The sequence below is a fragment of the Alternaria novae-zelandiae genome (genome assembly GCF_023758075.1).
Source record: "Alternaria novae-zelandiae strain BMP 2774 chromosome Unknown scaffold_41, whole genome shotgun sequence".
Lineage (NCBI taxonomy): Eukaryota > Fungi > Ascomycota > Dothideomycetes > Pleosporales > Pleosporaceae > Alternaria > Alternaria novae-zelandiae.
In genome coordinates this window covers 1-17,421 of record NW_026057001.1, presented here as the reverse complement: position 1 = coordinate 17,421, position 17,421 = coordinate 1, and the positions used below count along the sequence as shown (strand labels likewise).

The 17,421-nt window shown below is 42.1% G+C and overlaps 4 protein-coding genes across 4 annotated transcripts; 2 read left to right on the top strand and 2 right to left on the bottom strand.

Annotated features, from left to right (window-relative positions):
* Window positions 1-1,315: 1,315 nt before the first annotated feature.
* Window positions 1,316-2,113, bottom strand: J4E88_010802 (uncharacterized protein; the record flags this gene model as incomplete). Its single annotated transcript, XM_049404392.1, has 1 exon — window positions 1,316-2,113. The coding sequence occupies one exon, from the start codon at window positions 2,111-2,113 to the stop codon at window positions 1,316-1,318; it is 798 nt and encodes a 265-aa protein (XP_049249823.1).
* A 1,891-nt stretch (window positions 2,114-4,004) lies between these two features.
* Window positions 4,005-5,979, top strand: J4E88_010801 (uncharacterized protein; the record flags this gene model as incomplete). The annotated part of the gene is made up of 5 exons (XM_049404391.1): window positions 4,005-4,212; window positions 4,266-5,068; window positions 5,129-5,249; window positions 5,304-5,731; window positions 5,788-5,979. 5 exons carry the CDS (start codon window positions 4,005-4,007, stop codon window positions 5,977-5,979), a joined length of 1,752 nt encoding a protein of 583 aa, XP_049249822.1.
* Window positions 5,980-6,119: 140 nt separating this feature from the next.
* Window positions 6,120-7,166, bottom strand: J4E88_010800 (uncharacterized protein; the record flags this gene model as incomplete). The annotated part of the gene is made up of 2 exons (XM_049404390.1): window positions 6,120-6,754; window positions 7,061-7,166. 2 exons carry the CDS (start codon window positions 7,164-7,166, stop codon window positions 6,120-6,122), a joined length of 741 nt encoding a protein of 246 aa, XP_049249821.1.
* A 755-nt stretch (window positions 7,167-7,921) lies between these two features.
* J4E88_010799 (uncharacterized protein) lies at window positions 7,922-11,678 on the top strand (the record flags this gene model as incomplete). The annotated part of the gene is made up of 3 exons (XM_049404389.1): window positions 7,922-8,523; window positions 8,572-9,126; window positions 9,620-11,678. 3 exons carry the CDS (start codon window positions 7,922-7,924, stop codon window positions 11,676-11,678), a joined length of 3,216 nt encoding a protein of 1,071 aa, XP_049249820.1.
* Window positions 11,679-17,421: the final 5,743 nt, after the last annotated feature.

Sequence of the window (17,421 nt, the reverse complement as noted above, 5' to 3'; positions counted from 1 at the left end):
GTCAATGAAGGGTTTGAAACTTGTCCAAGGCGTGCCATGTTTGGTTGCAATCATGTACTCTCGTTTGAGATCAGCTGCGAATGTCGGCGCCTCTCTACTAGATGACGATCTCTGGTTCGAAGTAACAGTAGAACCCGCGCTCTGCGTCGTGGAGGTCATGTCTGTAGTCGACTGCAGAGAAGTGGCCTGTGCGGTAGAAGTTGCCTTTAGACTCTGCGTCGGCGCTGTTTCGGTAGGCTTGTCTGTCCCGATAGGTTGCGCTGTCTGACTCAGGCTAGAGCTTAGTCGTGACACTTCAAGGTGGCGCGACTTCAGACCTGCGGCGTCGTTCAGGGCGATGCAACTGGATACAGAGACGTCCAAACTCCTTACAAATTGAGTAAGAAGAGCTTGGAATGGCACTTATTCAAGCTCATTAAAGCTGCCCAACTGACCTTCAACAAGGTTGCTCTTCCGATTACTGTACTAAACTCCCGGATCTGGTTAACAACAAAGCTAAAGCCCCAAGATCAGCTAAGATTAGTATGCCAGATATGTAGATAGAGCGGGTGTTTTGTTGCAAGCATCTCGCAAGAGAGTTTGAAGCGTAAGAGAGTGGACGCTGCCAAAGATCGTAAGACATACAGGACGCAGGAGAGATCACAACACTTACAAGTACAACAGAATGTGAGTGGAAGTGTGAGGGTTACCCGCTGCAAGCCGAGGCGAACTTGGCTAGCGATCGGGCTCGACGGTGCTAGAGGAGGGAGACGCGACAGGGAGCGATGTTCGAGACGCAGAGGGTCTTCGGATCGCGCTAACTGCGGCAATGTACTTCGTCTAATCCAAGGGTAGGGATGTGTGTTCAGCGATTCGTGGAAGGAGCTTTGTACCAACAAGCACCCTGCGTATTGCTGCAGCCGCCCCCAGCTTCACCCAAATCAATTGGTCGTGTTGGCAGGGATCAATATGCAGTGTGACGTATTGTAGAGTCAGCAAAGCCTCCCTGCTTAAATCCACTATGCTTTCGCCCGTCTTACCCATACGCAACGAGACACTTATAAGAGAGAAGTATCGCATCATCAGACGTTACCCAACGTCTGACAACAACTCGAACCGAAGGAATCAACAAACCTTACGCTGCCCAGAAGGCATTTTCGACAACGTTCGGAGGCAGGATATGGAGACGGTAAAGGTCCAAGGATGAGTGAGCAATCTTACACATTGCTATATGTGTCTGGGGCGAGGTTAACATTACGTCTTACACAAATCAAGGTGCTTGTTGAAGCAGTCTGCAGGCGGTGAGGATTTTATGTACACCCCAATTCTCATAGGTCTACAGTTGGTCTTGTGCCTTACTCAGAAGCCACGCCTCTACCTTGTCCACAGCAAGCTCGTCGTGACATTGAGCTGATGTAGAATAATCCTCATCTATCCAGCCAGGTGTACCTCCGGTGAGAAGGACTTGACCGAACCTTCTGCAAGACCCAAAGTCTAGTAGAATTGGGTTGTCATTGGTGTCGAGAGCAATATTTGAGGGATTGAGATCGTTATGCGCGAGTCCAAGACAATGAAGGTGTTTCAGAGCCGAACGAATACCGCACATGCAAGCCTCTACATCGAGAGGCTGGGGGACATCCTCGTGACGGTATTGCAAAATGACACTGTACTTATCCAGAGCAATACCGGTAACACGACCGCGATTGACAGTGCAACCATGGAACCTGATAATGTTCGGATGGGGATTCTCCTCGAGGAAATGTAACACCTCTGCTTCTCCGAGTAGCAGCTGGGGCAGAAGCTTTGTCTGCGCTTCATTATCCAGACACAATATCTTGGGTCGCTTGATGTAGGACTTGCTCCGGGTTTCTTCTGGTACTATGGACAGACTGGTAGTCTTCAGCGGATATATCTTCTCGTCGGGGACTTGTTGCAAGAGTCGATTCAGATCCTCAACAGTCAGATCATATTTTCTCATCTCCGTTGTCTGACCGAACCATGCTCTCTCGTGATCATCGATGTACGCGAAGGTGCATCGTATGGATGCGCCGGTCTCAATGTCTTCGACTTCGCAAAGGTGTTTCAAATCTCGTTTTGAGCGGATGTTGGCGCTGGTGCATGACTCAACGCTCATGGTTCGCTTTTATCGAAGTAGACGCAGGCCGGAGGTGGAGATTGGAGACGCAGGACGCAGGAAGCGTAACGCAGCACGGAGATGCGGGACGGAGACGTAAATTGAAGGTTGGGAATAGATACGAAGTGAAGTTATCGCACACGTAGAACCCGAAGTATCATTTAGCCAAAGCTGAAGGGGAACGCGAAGTACTTGAAGAAGTCGTTGGGACCAGCGTCGCTCGGTGTGAGTGTTGGTCGTTGTTGGCGTTCCCCTCGGGTATTTTACGGCATATCAGGTGATGAGGGCACTGTTTCAAACCTGGAAGCCTCGAAGCTGCTCATCGGCTGGCTATGCCAACGGTGCAACAAAGGCAGCGGAGCCATAGCATCCAGCCTCCTGGCTCGGGGTCACTCTTCGACATCACCTGGGCAGGTCGACATCTGGCACGTGACTACATATACCACACAACAGAACCTCGCCTTTAGTCGCCGAATGGTGGGGCGGAGGACCTTGAACGTACAAGAAAGCCCCAATCAGTGCGATAGAAAGGATGATGAGTATGAGAAAGCAGGAAGGCGCGGGAAGGCAGACTGCTGAGCCACAGACGTGCATTCGGGCTACCTTGGTAGTGTACCGCCACAATCTGCAGCATCGCACGACATTGTTGTCCTTGGTGCTGCGTGTCTCAGTTCAAAAATGTCTTTGAACTCTTGGAAGTAATTTAGCGACGAGGTGGCGTTGGAGCATGTGAACGGGAAGCTGTGTACTCTCGAGTCTGGACGATGGCGATGGCATCGGAGGTCGGCAAGTGCATGACGTCTCTGCTGACCTCATGGTGATTGGCTGCATCCTCAGCCAGTGGGCCCGAACGCTTCAACCCACAATCTATGTGGCCATCTCCGCGTCGTCAGCTTTACACGCCCGCTCTACCTGACGGCCAAATTTCGCTCATCCAATCCTCACGGAAATAAAGGTCGGAACCGACTTTTCGATCGCGTCCCGTGACTGACCTGGCGACAAAAGCTCCGATCTTACCGCAGCGCCGCAGCGCCGTGATCCTTCGCACCATGTGAACGCCGAGGGAAGAGCATTTAGGCAAAATGCAAACGATGCGCTAACATCCCGCTGTGGAGTCTCCACACTCATGGGCGCTGCCTACTCGAAGAGGCGGGGGCTGGCGGCATGGGCGTCCGCGGACCGGCAGATACGCGCTGTTAATTTATACGACGCGCGGTGGCTGCTGGGTATGCCTCTGGGTATGCAAGCTGGACGACGAAGCTTGTTACTCCACCAGAAATACGGATCTAGATGGCATTCATCTTGAGCAGGCCATCGCAAGACAGAGGCATCAGGTTGAAAAGGCGGTCGGTCTCGTGCCAGCTCCAACACGTAACGATCTCACAAAACGGTCGATTCAGCCGTGATTGCTCAGCATCTGTGCGCCCAAACACGTTCTCCCCGCGTCGCCTCCACCCTCCGCGTCTCTTGTCAATAGTGCGCCCAGCCGTCAGTGGCTTCTAGCCTGCTTCCTCGCGGGACGTTACAAGCAATGAAGCGCCAATGCCAGGACAGCCACCAATGCTTGAATCGCTGCCGCAGCCCGAAATAAGCGTTGGTGCCATGGAGCTTAACCGTCTCTTTATCCGCCATGGGAAAGCTTCGCAGCATCAACCACTCAGCGTGTAGGCCCGTTACCCGAGACAATGGTATGCTGACTTGGGTGACCGCCCGAGCGAAATGGAAATGCATATGTAGGACTGCATTCCCCATGTCTTCCCTGATCTTGGGATTCAACTGTCAAGGGCTTCGCGAAGAGCTTACTGAGTAACCCTGCACTTTTGTGCCTTGTCCCATTCTTTGACGATCTTTACTTCGATCTTTCACCCACGAACGCACTCGAATCGTCATCATGGCTCCAGTCGGTGGTGGTGCCGGCGACTTTGAGGTGGCCGCTCTGGCTCGCCGTCAAGCGCTCGCAGGCGCATCGGGGCCCATGGCCCTGGTCAAAAACGCAAGAGTGTTTGGTATCGCATGCTTTGCCTGCCTGGGAGGACTGTTGTATGGTTACAACCAGGGTGTCTTCTCTGGTGTTCTGACCATGCCCTCCTTCAAGGAACGTAAGTAACGTCTCGCCACTACAACTGCAGGCAAGTCACTTACATATGCTCAGACATGGGTGACTACATCGCGAATCAAGAAACACTCGAATGGAACTCCTCCAAGCAGGGCTGGCTCGTATCCATCCTCGAACTCGGTGCCTGGTTCGGAACAATGTACTCTGGATTCATCGCCGAGATCCTCTCCCGTAAATACGCCATTCTCGTCAGCGTTGCAGTCTTCATGGTCGGCGTCGTCGTTCAATGCACTGCTTCCGCCGGTCAAGGCCACAATGCTATTCTCGGTGGCCGTTTCGTTACGGGTATGGGTGTCGGAGCCTTGTCCATGATTGTCCCCATGTACAACGCCGAGATTGCACCTCCCGAGGTACGAGGTGCGCTTGTGGGTCTTCAACAATTGAGCATTACCCTGGGTATCATGATCAGTTTCTGGATCGACTACGGCACCAACTACATCGGTGGCACCGGGAGAGACGGACAGAAGGAGGCTGCTTGGCTTCTCCCTCTCGCTCTGCAACTGGCTCCCGCTGTGCTTCTCGGTGCTGGCATGATCTTCATGCCTTTCTCTCCCCGCTGGCTCGTCCACCACGGCCGTGAAGCAGAGGCGCGCCGTGTTCTCGCCAATCTTCGTAGCCTGCCCCAGGAGCACGAACTCATCGAGCTTGAGTACGCCGAGATCCGCGCACAAAGTCTCTTCGAGAAGAAGTCTCTGGCCGAGCGATTTCCCCATCTCCAGGACATGAGCGCGCTGTCGGTCTTCAAGCTGCAATTCGTCGCTATTGGCAGTCTTTTCACCACCAGGGGCATGTTCAAGCGTGTCCTGATCTCCACGCTCACCATGTTCTTCCAACAATGGGTAAGTGACCACGTGCGAGCTACATATAGAATATGTACTGACTGGTAAACCGACGTTTAGACGGGTATCAACGCCATTCTGTACTATGCTCCAAGCATCTTCCAAGACCTTGGGCTATCAGGCAACTCGATCAATCTCCTCGCCACAGGTGTTGTTGGTATTGTCATGTTCCTCGCAACAAGTAAGTTCTCACCGTAAAGTACCACTTGACGTCCTCGCGCTAACGAATCTACAGTCCCTGCGGTCATGTATGTCGACAAACTGGGTCGTAAGCCCGTACTCGTCAGCGGCGCCATCGGCATGGCAGCCTGCCACTTCATCATCGCCGGCATCTCTGCCAGCTACGAGGACAGCTGGGCCAGCCACCAGGGTGCTGGTTGGGCTGCCTGTGTCTTCGTGTGGCTCTTTGTCATCTTCTTCGGCTACTCATGGGGTCCATGTGCTTGGATTGTCATCGCGGAGATCTGGCCCATGTCTAACCGTCCGTATGGTATTGCACTTGGTGCTTCGTCTAACTGGATGAACAACTTCATCGTTGGTCAAGTCACCCCGGATATGCTTACGCATCTTCGTTATGGCACCTACATCTTCTTCGGCATCTTCACCGCTATGGGCGCTGCGTTTATCTTCTTCTTCTTTCCGGAGACCAAGGGCGTTTCTCTCGTAGGTTTTCTCACCCGACCATCTGCACGCGTGCTGTTTGCTAACGACCCTCCCAGGAAGAAATGGACACACTCTTCGGCTCCGCCGGCACAGCAGAGCGCGAGAAAGAGCGCTGGGCCGAGGTTCACCGCGAAGTCGGACTTACCGACCTCCTCGCGCGCTCTGGCCTCGTGCATGATGACGGCGTCGCCGACTTCCACAAGAGTAGCATGGAGAAGGAGAAGCCAGAGGTTCTCGAACAGGCATAATTCATGCTTTGGTAGACCTGTTGAAATGAGTAAACTAGTTGGGGTTAGGGGCTATCGGGAACGGACGACTTGTATATACTCTTTCGCTTAGCAAATCGTTCTATCTTGACATATTGGATCGCAAGCCTCAAGGTTAATATTCACTCTGACATGAAATCTCTCCTCCTCGTAGTTTGCCTCGCGACCTTGGCCTGACCCCCACCACGCCTCGCAACAGTCGTAACCACCGGTTTCTTCGGCACCTCCTTCCTCGCCCCAACACCCCGCTTCCCATTCTCCCGCTCTATTCTCTCTCTCTCTGCTTCCTCAACGGTCTGCTCCTGGATTCTCATAGCCACCTCTTCCCACACGCCCGGTACACCCGTCTTCATCGTGTACAACCGCCCTTCTTTAACGTAGAATTTGAACCGTGGTTCACTCATGACTTCCAGCACACGCTTGAAGATTCCCTTTTCCCTCTGTCTCTTAACCCACGCCTCGCTCTTCGGTAACTCGATGTTTGCTAAACGCAGTTTTTTCGGCGGCAAAGCGCGGAGCTCGTGCAGGAAAGCGGTGGTGTGTTTGCGGAACGGGAAGATTCGCAAAGTAACGAATTCGAGCTTTGTGTTTGCAGTGGCGGCGGTGTTTTGGCGGAGGGACCTGGCGAAACGGAGGAGTTCGGGCCGGGAGCGGCGCGCGTAGTTGGCGGTGGTGGGGATTTGGAGGAAGACTTGGTGGACGAAGGGGGCGGTTAGGTAGGCGAGGGTTAGGGTGGGGATGGTGCCGAGGATGCCGACTGGGGGGGTGTTAGATTGGGGTGTGGGTTTTGGGTGTTGGGGTGTTGGGAAGGGGGTGTGGGTGAGGGAGTATGTGAGGGGACATGATGCCGCCACCACGTGATGAGTGCTGTTTCGGACCTGCGCAAAATGGGTCTGGCAAATCAGGGGCGCAAAAGATAGATGCCCACGTATAATGAGATCAGATCCAGAGCGAATCGAAGTGACGCGAGAGGGGAATTGGTTCGGTGCATTTGGCAAGAATAGTTGTAGATGAAGAGGTTCGGGTCGTGACAGTTCACCAAGTATTAACAAAGTCCACTTACCGGTTATGGCCTGCATCTTCCGTACTCTCTCATCAGGTTGATTCTCGTTGTTCCATAACGGAGGCACACCGAAGACGAGAGTTGTGCCGAATTGCAACAAGGCCATTGCTTTCCAGAAGGATATCCATGTCGTTCGGGCGTCGCCCGCATCGTAGATCAGTAGTCTTGACGCATACACTGGACATCTTCGTTAACAATGGTTGCTTCTGGTTCGTCGTCCGACTACGTTCAAGTCGTTACCTACTCTTCTCATTCTCTTTTCCGACCGGTTCGGATGCCGACTTGGGCTTCTTTCCCCGTTGTAATGGTAACGTGGGATCTCTGCGTATCGTGGTAAATTTTCGTTGGCAACTCCGGCAGATGTATCCATTGAGGCGAGCTTGAGGGACTGGTCGTGTGCCTCTAAATGTGGGCGCTGTGCTTCGAAAAGCGGCCGCAAAGGCGAAAAGCCGTGGCTGCATACTGTCTGCAGTCAACGGCCGTGAAGAAAATTGCACACGTGTGTGGGGTTTGTCAGGCCTCGACGCGCTGGATCCCGTCACTGCGCGACGGCAAGGTTTGGCCGCTGGTGGTCGTAGCAGCAGGCTTACTCAGCAATGAAGCCGTACGGACGTGTAGGGGCGTGGATGGGCTGCGATGGTGCTTGTTGAGATGTCACGGTGTCACGTGCGATGATCGGCTTGCCGCGGCAACTCTAGCCGAAGCGGGTCAAGCTCATGTGCGGAGAGATGCCACGGTTCCCTCGACCAGCTGCAAGCGGCCCACTCAACGACCGGCGCCGTCATGCTCCTTTCTCGGTCGTGAGCTATCTTGTGCAGTGTTTTAACTTTGTCGAGGTTCTTCATGTGACCAGTCGCGAGCATGTTGTTCGCATTCGCGCTGCTGTCGCTCGTTTCCTTCTTGTCCCTCGGATACGCCTACCAGGGCCTCAGCGACCACACACTCAAGCACCTGCCGGGACCGGACGATGACTTTGATATAAAGAAAGGCTCTTTGCTGGCGCCCATCTTGGTCCCCAGAGTGTCTGGAACGGAAGGCAATGTCGCCGTACGCCAACATTTCCTAGACTTCTTCAAGTCGCAATTACCGGAATGGAGGCTGGAAATGCACAACTCGACGTCGACGACGCCGGTGAGCAAGGGCAAGGAAGTGCCTTTCGTAAACATCATTGCGACACGCGATCCGCCGGGTAGCTCCGAGGGAGATGTCTCGAGATTGGCTCTGGTGGCCCACTACGACAGCAAGTACACGCCGACTGGCTTCATTGGGGCGACCGACAGTGCGGCCCCATGCGCCATGATCCTGCATATCGCGCGCAGCATCGATGCGGCGCTGACCAAGAAATGGGCGGCGGCTGACCCCGACGACTTTGACGTGGAGCACAAGGGTGTGCAGATACTGTTGCTGGACGGCGAGGAGGCGTTCAAGAGCTGGACCGACAGCGACAGTCTCTATGGCGCGCGGTATGAACCTTTCTCCTCCTTCGACATCAAGTGCTGACACATCTATAGAGCTCTCGCTGAAGACTGGGAGTCGACGTTCCATGTCGCATCGTCGATATACCGCACACCGCTCGATTCGATCGACCTATTCCTGCTACTTGACCTTCTGGGCTCCAAGGGTCCAAAGGTCCCCTCATACTTCAAGACGACACATTGGGCATACAAGCACATGGCGACTGCCGAGGCACGCCTGCGCAAGCTAGGCTTAATGAAGTCGTCCCCAAATCACGAGTCGAAGATGGCAAAGCGCGAGAACAAGAAGCCTCGCGACGAACGTCCGTTTCTGCCCGACGCGAACAAGGGAAATGATCAGTTCATGGGCGGCTTCGTACAGGACGACCACGTTCCGTTCATGGCCCGCGGCGTCGAGATTCTGCACATGATCCCTACGCCCTTCCCGCATGTATGGCACACGATTGAAGACGACGGAGAGCACTTGGATATGGATACAGTCGAGGACTGGACGAAGCTGGTCATGGCATTCACTGCAGAGTGGATGGAGCTAGAGGGCTTTTTCGACTTCAAGGCAGAGAAGCGGAAGATGGATGGCGAGAAGTCGGAACTGTAAGCATCTTCCCATCAACTTGAAAGCATGTAAGTTAACGTACCGTAGTGAGATACCCTAGACCCTACGAATGAATTGTTTCGAATGTATAATCGAGCTGTGCAGCGCATTGTGACACTTTTTGAACGACTCGACACCACGCTTGGTGATGCTTACAGAGACAAAGCCAATTCATGTTCACAAAGCAGACTTCTCGCATGTCTTTGACCCGTGACTCGTTAAAGACACTTGTGTGGCCAATACACGTGATCTCTTAAAGTTGTATTCGCAGCGATGTCTCGAGCATCACTTGCGAATTCATCTTACACTGACTGCGCTTCTAGTAACCAATGCTCGTTTTCTGGAATACTAGCGTTTACCCATTTACAAACGTTACACTGAACACTACACAACCGCCACCACGATGCCAAAAGGCAAAGCCAAGAGGCGTAACCCGCGACCGTACCACGGCTCTGCAGAGCCGTATGAAACTCACCAAGGCTCATCACACAGACGTGGCGGTACGCACAAAGTACGCGATGAGAACAAGACTGACTCCGTATACGACAACCTCAACTACAAAGAGCTTGTCGAAACGGCCAAAGAGCGTAGTATCTACCGCAAGGATATGAAGAAGGTAGAGATGGCTTGGGCCTTGAAGCACGACGACGAGAACAGAAAGCGTGCTGAACAGGACGCCCGTATTGCACGTCAAAGGAAGCTGGAGGAGGCAAAGAAGGAAGAGGAGAGAAAGGCTGCAGAGAAAAAGGCACAGCTCATTGCTAAGCAAAAGAAAAGAAGAGAGAAAGAGGAGAGGAGAGAGCGTGACGAAAGCGTCAGTGACGACACTGTGAGTGATCCCGACTCGGAAGACGACGAAGACGCAGGGAACGAGTACAACCGCGAGAGATTCGGTGAGGCGCTCAGTGAGGAGTCATGGGACAGCAGTTCTTCAGAGTCAAGTGCTGCATCAGTAAACCGAATCAACGAGCCTGGATGCAGACTCCGCCTCTTCGAATGGCCCAACCAAACCATGCCATCAGCAAAACCCGGAGGTTGGGATTACAAAAGATGGTGTCCGCTGCCCTTGCCCTGTCCTGTACCTTATGCACCTCTGAAGATTACAACGATGTATAGCAAGCAAAAGCTTATGTTACCCGGAGCGAAATACCCACCAGGCGTCGCTCCGGATTTCGTACCCATCCTCAAACCCTTGATCCGATCCGCAGCGCGTAACGGTCATCTCCTCGGCCCACTCCGCAAAGCCGTTATCGAGAGAGGTACGGATTGGGCTCAACGCACGCTCATTCAGGGCTGCAATGGACACATGTACTTCCACCTCGGCTCTCGAAACGAGACGAAAGTGCTAGCCGATACATACAGCAAATGGTATCTCGAAAACAGAAAGTTGCTGCGCGTCAAAGGGAAAGGCAATGGTGACCCTAGTGATCGCGCTGCACGCCATACTCAGCGGCAGAGGAATAAGGCGAAGATGACGGCGGAGGTGTATGAGGCGTCGCGGTATCGGCCGTTGGCTATGTGTTATGTGCCTGCTTATTTGGGGTATGGTGAGCTGGTTCGAGATGGTGTGGGCAAGAAGAGCTTGGAGAACTTGTTTTTTGTTAGGTTTCCCGGGTGCGATGTACCGCATTATTACTTCTGGGCGAGGAAGGGGGGGTGGGGGGACCCTACGGTGGTGAATCCGGGGTGGGATGCGCAACGGTGGACAGACAAGGGTGCTATGCGCACGGAAGAGAACGAAACCGGACGGGAAGAAACGAGGGATAGTCGGTCTACTAGAACGCAGTTGGTGCGCGTCTGCAAACCATTCGTTGACCTCCCTTCCTCTCCACCATTCCCGAATCCAACAAGCATCACCGAGACCATCACACTCGTCGAGCACCAAATCTACTGCGACGGCCTATCCGGCACCCTCGCCCGCTACCGACAGAAGTGGGCTGCAAATGGGAAACAACGTGCCTGGCAGACCTTCGCTGCAGCGTTACCAAAGCTGTGGCCTAGCGGCGAGATACCAAGCGTGCCACCCGTGGGTAGCGAACCTGGCGTGAAGCTTTCGGTGAAGCTGGCTACAATCGATTGCATGAAAGAGTATGGCGAATCGCCGTTTAGTCCGTTGAATGGGACTGAGGCGTGGACGAGGGATGATGGTAGGGTTTGGGATGTTGTAGAGGTGCATGTCGAGGAGGAGCTCGTGTCACCTATTGCTTCAAGCGAAGAAGACGACGACGCCGCCGCCGCCGAGGAGGGTAGGGATAGAGAAGAGGGGAATGGTGATTTTGAGGAAGATGATGGCAACCAAGCAGACGATGAGGCGTTGTGTCGCCGTGATAGCGTGGTTTCTCAGGGTTTGGGTTTCAGCGTGTCAGATTCAGTTGTGGCATGGCTGGAACACGTCAAGGATGTTTCTACAGTGTCGCCTACGCTGAGCGAACCGCTTGATGAAGAGACGGACCTACGCGAGTGGGAGGAAACGCACCTGCGCGGTAGCAACAACTCGGGTATTGGTCTTGCGGTCGTTAACGGCTCGTACTCGTTCTGCTGCACACAATAGACAGTGTTACAACCTCTTAGTCGCAGACAGCCCTAGATACCTCTAGATTAGCCTAGGCTAGGCTTGGTTAAGCGAGTATAGACTCTACTAGTATAGTTATAGTATTAAATTATTTATAAGCTATAAATTAATTTATTAGTAAACTAATAATTCTATAGTAAGCTATTTTAAATAGAGTAAGCTCTATAACTAGTCTATAAAAAAAGAAAAAAGAGTTTTAGTATTAATCTAAAATTCTAGAAAGCTAGATAAATTCTTTAATATTCTCTTACTTAAGTAATAGTAACTTAATTTATTAGTAAACTAATAATTTTATAGTAAGCTAGTTTAAAAAAAGTAAAGTCTATTACTAGTATATAAAAAAATATATTTTTAAAAGAGTTAAAGTTTTATATTTAGAAGTATAAGCGCTAAGTAAACTAAAGCTTAAGTTTTTAGTACTACTACTTTTAGCTTAGTAGTTAAAGCTTTAAAAATTTAAAGTAGTAAAGTAACTATTTTATAAATACTAATATCTACTTATACTATAGTAGAAAAAATTATAATATAATTATATATTTTTAATAGCTTATAACTAACTAAGCTATAAATTATAAAGTAATAAAATACTAAAATCTTAGCTTATAAAATTATACTTCTATATATATACTTTTTATTTTCTATTCTTTATTTCTATCTTTATCTCTATCTCTATTCTTATTTTTATTTTATAGCTTATAGTAAATTAAGAATCTAAAAACTTATTAAAGATATAAATAGTAGCTTAAATCTAATACTAAAGCTATACTAGTATACTAAATAATTTCTTAACTATATTACTAATACCTCTTTTATAAGTTTTTCTAGCGTTAGTAAGTCTAAAGCTAATTTTATTACTAGTTATATTACTTTACTTATAAAAGCTTAATTATACTTTTTATTATTAATTAATTACTTTTCTTTTAAACGCGTTACTATTACTTTATAAGTTTTTTTAAGATTATTATTCTAAAAGCTATTATAAAGGCTACTATAAACTACTTTATTCTAGCTATACTAAAGGCTATTATAAGTACTTTATAGTACTACTTTACTAGTACTTTAAAGCTATACGCTAAGCTTATTAATACTTTCTTTATCTTTATTTTTATTATTTTTATTACTTTTATTATTTTTATTATTTCTATTATATATATAACTAGTATAAAGTCTTTTATTATAATTATTTTTAGCTTTATCTTTTAGAAGCTTATTAGTAAGATATATAAGCTTTTTATTAGATATAATATTAATACTTTACTTATAGTAAGATAGTAATACTACTCTTTTATAAAATTTACTAATACTAAGCTTATTACTTATACTATTTTTCTTTATAACTTTATATACGTAGTAAAGCTTATAGTAATACTATTACTATTTCTAGCTATTAAAAAGGCTATATATTAGTAATATAAGGCCTTAGCTAAAATACTTTATAAAAGTTCTAAAATATAAAATAAAAAGAATATAGTATTTATAGCTTATGTTTTATAGAAAGATATAATTTATTAAATAGTAGGTATAATAAACTACTATAAGTTCTATTTAGACTTTAAGAAATAGTTATTACTTTATAGTTATTAGAGAATAAATACTATAAAAAATATTATAGTACTTTTATTACTACTATATTATTAGTTTATAAAAGCTACGTAAACTTCTTAGAATTTATATAAATAAGTATATAGTCTTAGTCTATCTAGAAGCCTTAGTACTAATAGTAATATACACTAAATAGATAAAAATCTTAAAATCTTAAAATCTTCTAGCTATTCTAGAATAACCTAGAAGCTAAGCGTTTTTTAATATCTTTTAATTAAATAGAGTTTATAGAATTAGGCATAAGATACTAAAGTAATAGTAACTTAGATATACTTTTGTTTTATTCTATATTAAGTTAAGAAAGTAAACTAGAAACTTAAATAATAATCTAAGAGTACATAGAACTCTTATAGCTAGTCTAATAGATAGAATAAGATTCTTTATAGCTATTCTTAACAAAGCTTTTAAAGAAGTATATTAAATTAATAATATATAATTTCTAAGCTAAAGCTTTTTTATAATAGAATTAATTAGCTATTTAAATTAAAATAGAATATAATATTATTAAACTTTTAAAGAAGAAATTAGTAAGTTTTAACTTCTATATAGCTTATTACTAAGTAAAGTAATTATTATCTCTAGATAGATTTAAAAATCTAACTATAAGTTAAGTTAACTAGTATCTTTTAAATAGTAGTCTTTATTTTTATATAAAAGGTAAATTACTTACCTTAGCTATAAGTTAGCTACTATTTACTTTTACTTCTAAATTAGGTTTGTAATATAATTTAATATTTACTAATCTTTTATAATTAAATCTATAATATTTCTAGTACTAAACTAGTACTTAAGAATTGTAATTTATATAATAGCTTAGTTCTCTATATACTTACTTTAAATATTTCTTAGTACTATTATAAAGCTTTATAAGTTATATTCTAGAATATAAATTTAGTATATACTATAAGGTATATATAATTTAATAAGAGCTATAACTACTTATTAAAAAAAAAGATATTTCTTTACTAAGTATTAAAAATTTATCTTTACTTACTTAGTATAAGCTATATATAAGGATATAAAAGTATTAGTAATATAATTTAAATAAAGCTTACTTAAAAACAGATAGATCTATAAAATATATAGTAATAGAAGCTAAGTATACTAATAAATATTAGTATATAATTATACTAGCTCCTATTAAAGGTATAAAGATTTATTCTAGTTCTATTTTCTACTAGAACACTTAATTTAGAGGTAATCTAGAGTAGCTACCTTTTTTAACTAAATTACTTAGTAATTACTAAACCTTAATTATAATAGCTACTATTAGTAATAGTAGAACTTAATTTTAATATTAATAGATATAAAAGCTATAAAAGTTTAAAGAAGAGTTATAAAAATATTAACTAAAAGCTTAGAAATAAAGAACTATTACTTTAGATTACTATATTAAGTAATAAACTAATACTTTTAAGGTAATAATATTTAGAATCTTATATAATTTAAGACTTAGCTTTATAGTATTAATATATTTTACTTAAGAATTTTATCTTTTTTTAAATTAACTTCTACTAGGTACATCTATAATATATATATTAGAAAGATCTCTATAGTAATAAACGCTTCTTATTACTAGAAATACTATTTCTAAAGTACTATTTATAGTCTTATCTTAAATATTTACTATATAATAGCAAAGAGTTATTTATATACTTTAATACTATTATATTAATAATAAAAATAGATAAATTATTAGTACCTAATAACTTTAGTATAGTCTACTTATTTAAGTAGACTAGCTCTACTAATTAGTAATTATAATAATAGAATAATATATAATAGTAAAATATAAAAAACTTTACTATTACTTATAGATATTTACTACTTATAATTTAGTTTAAACTATAACTAAGAAATATTAAGAGTACAAAAGGTATATAGTTTTTAAGTATAATCTAGATATCTTTTAATTAGAGTAATTAAAAGAATAACTTACCTAGTTTTCTATAAGTAACTATTAATACTTACTATTTAATTCTATCTAGTATAGCTAAGATCTAATATTTACAAAATTACTACTTCTAGCTATAAGTATACTTCTTTTACTAAAGGTATTTCTTAGATATTTTTTTAAATAAAGTATTTATAAATAAACTTAAAAAATACAAGATATAATTAATACTTTAAAATAGAAAAATACTTTTTAATTTAAAGTAACGTTAATAAAGAATCTATTAGCTTACTATAGTAATTAAGTTATAGAATCTCTTAAATAGATTAGAATATAAAACTTAATATCTAAAGTGTTTTTAATACTAAGTTAGTAAATAGAAGTATATAACTAAAACTTTTTTAATAGATTTTAAATAATAGGTAAGCTTACTAGATATATTTTATATAAGAAGCTATAGTTTTAATAATTCTAGTAAAGATCTTAAGATATACTACTCTTAACTCTAGTATTTAATAACTTTAATATATCTTAAGTAATTAAGAGTATAATAGTTTATTTAGAGAGATCTACTAGATTTATAAACGCGATACTTTATACTTAAAAATACTAATTTAATATTAATTTAGTTTAGCTAAATAAACTTATAAAATAATAATCTAGTTTTCTAATTTACTAAGATTAGTATTAACGTATATCTAAAGTATAATTTATATAAATATATTAAGAAAGTTTTAGTTTAATTTAAAAGCTATAAAAGCTTTTATTTAAAACTTTTTATATCTATCTAATAGTAAAGAAGGTAATAAAACTAAATTCTAGAATAGTGTCTTAGAGTTAATATAAGGTATACACTAGAACTACTTAGAAAATCTATAAGCTAGTATAAAACTAATCTATAATAGTTCTAATTAGAGCTCTACTAGTATTTTATAAATTAAGCTAGTGTATAGAATAGTCTATATAAGTCTTAGAGATAATAAGAGCTTTTATTAATAATATAGTTACTATATTAATAGATAAAGAGAAAAAAGATATAAAAGATATATAAGATAAAAAAGATAAGAAACAAAAAAGAAAAAAGAAAATAATAAGTAGAGAATTTACTTTTTATAACTATAGCTAAAAAGTCTAGTATAATTATATATATAAGACTCTTCTACTACTTTAGAATAGCTATTATATAATAGGCTTAGAGTTATTATTAACTAAGAGTTATAAACTACTATACCTTACTATTTTTCTACTTAATAGTTTTTTTTTTAGAAATAAATTTAAATACTTTTTAGACATTTATTACTATATCTTTATAGTTATAGCTTTCTTTACTTTTTATTTCTATATAAAGCTTCTAAAAAGTAATAAAATATATATTTAACTTTTAATTATTCTCTTAGAGATATATAAAACGCGTAAATACTCTACTATATCTCTTTTTCTATAGTTTCTAAAGTAGACTTTAGCTTTTTACCTTTATACTTATATATAAAATTTAAGAGTATTTAACTTTATAGCTTAGTTTTAATTTCTAGAACTTTTAAAAAAAAATATACTACTACTTATTATAATATATAAAGTATTTAGAAAATATACTTATATTATAATTATATACTACCTCTCTAGGCCTAAGAGATAGAGCTTATAGTATATTTTTTAGAATTAAGTAATTACGTAAATTATATAATTACGTAATAACGCGTTACTATATTAGACTTTAAAAGTAAACTTAAAAAATCTCGAATATAAGCCTAGATCTATAACTTATAATTCTTATACTTATACTACTACTAATATAATATTTACTATCTGCGTAATTATAATAGACTAACTACTTTATATTTATAATATAATATAAATAGCTATCTAAACTATTAACTAGTACTACTAAAACTAGTCTTATATAATTATATAATACTAAAAAGAAGCTAAGTAAGCTTATTACTAGTATAAAGCTTCTAAGATAACTTAAGATATCTTTATAATACTTATATAATACTTATATAAATACTAGTAATTTATATTCTAAATATAATTATTTATAAGTCTAGCTATATTATCTATATTATACTATTCTCTATAAAGAATAGAGAGGTAACAAGAACTATTCTCTAATAATAGAATATAGCTTTGTTAGAACAAAGTAGTTAAATACTATAATAAATAGTATAACTAATAAAGATTTGCAATAAAGTAATTGCAGAGTAGATAGTAGGTAAAAGGTAATAA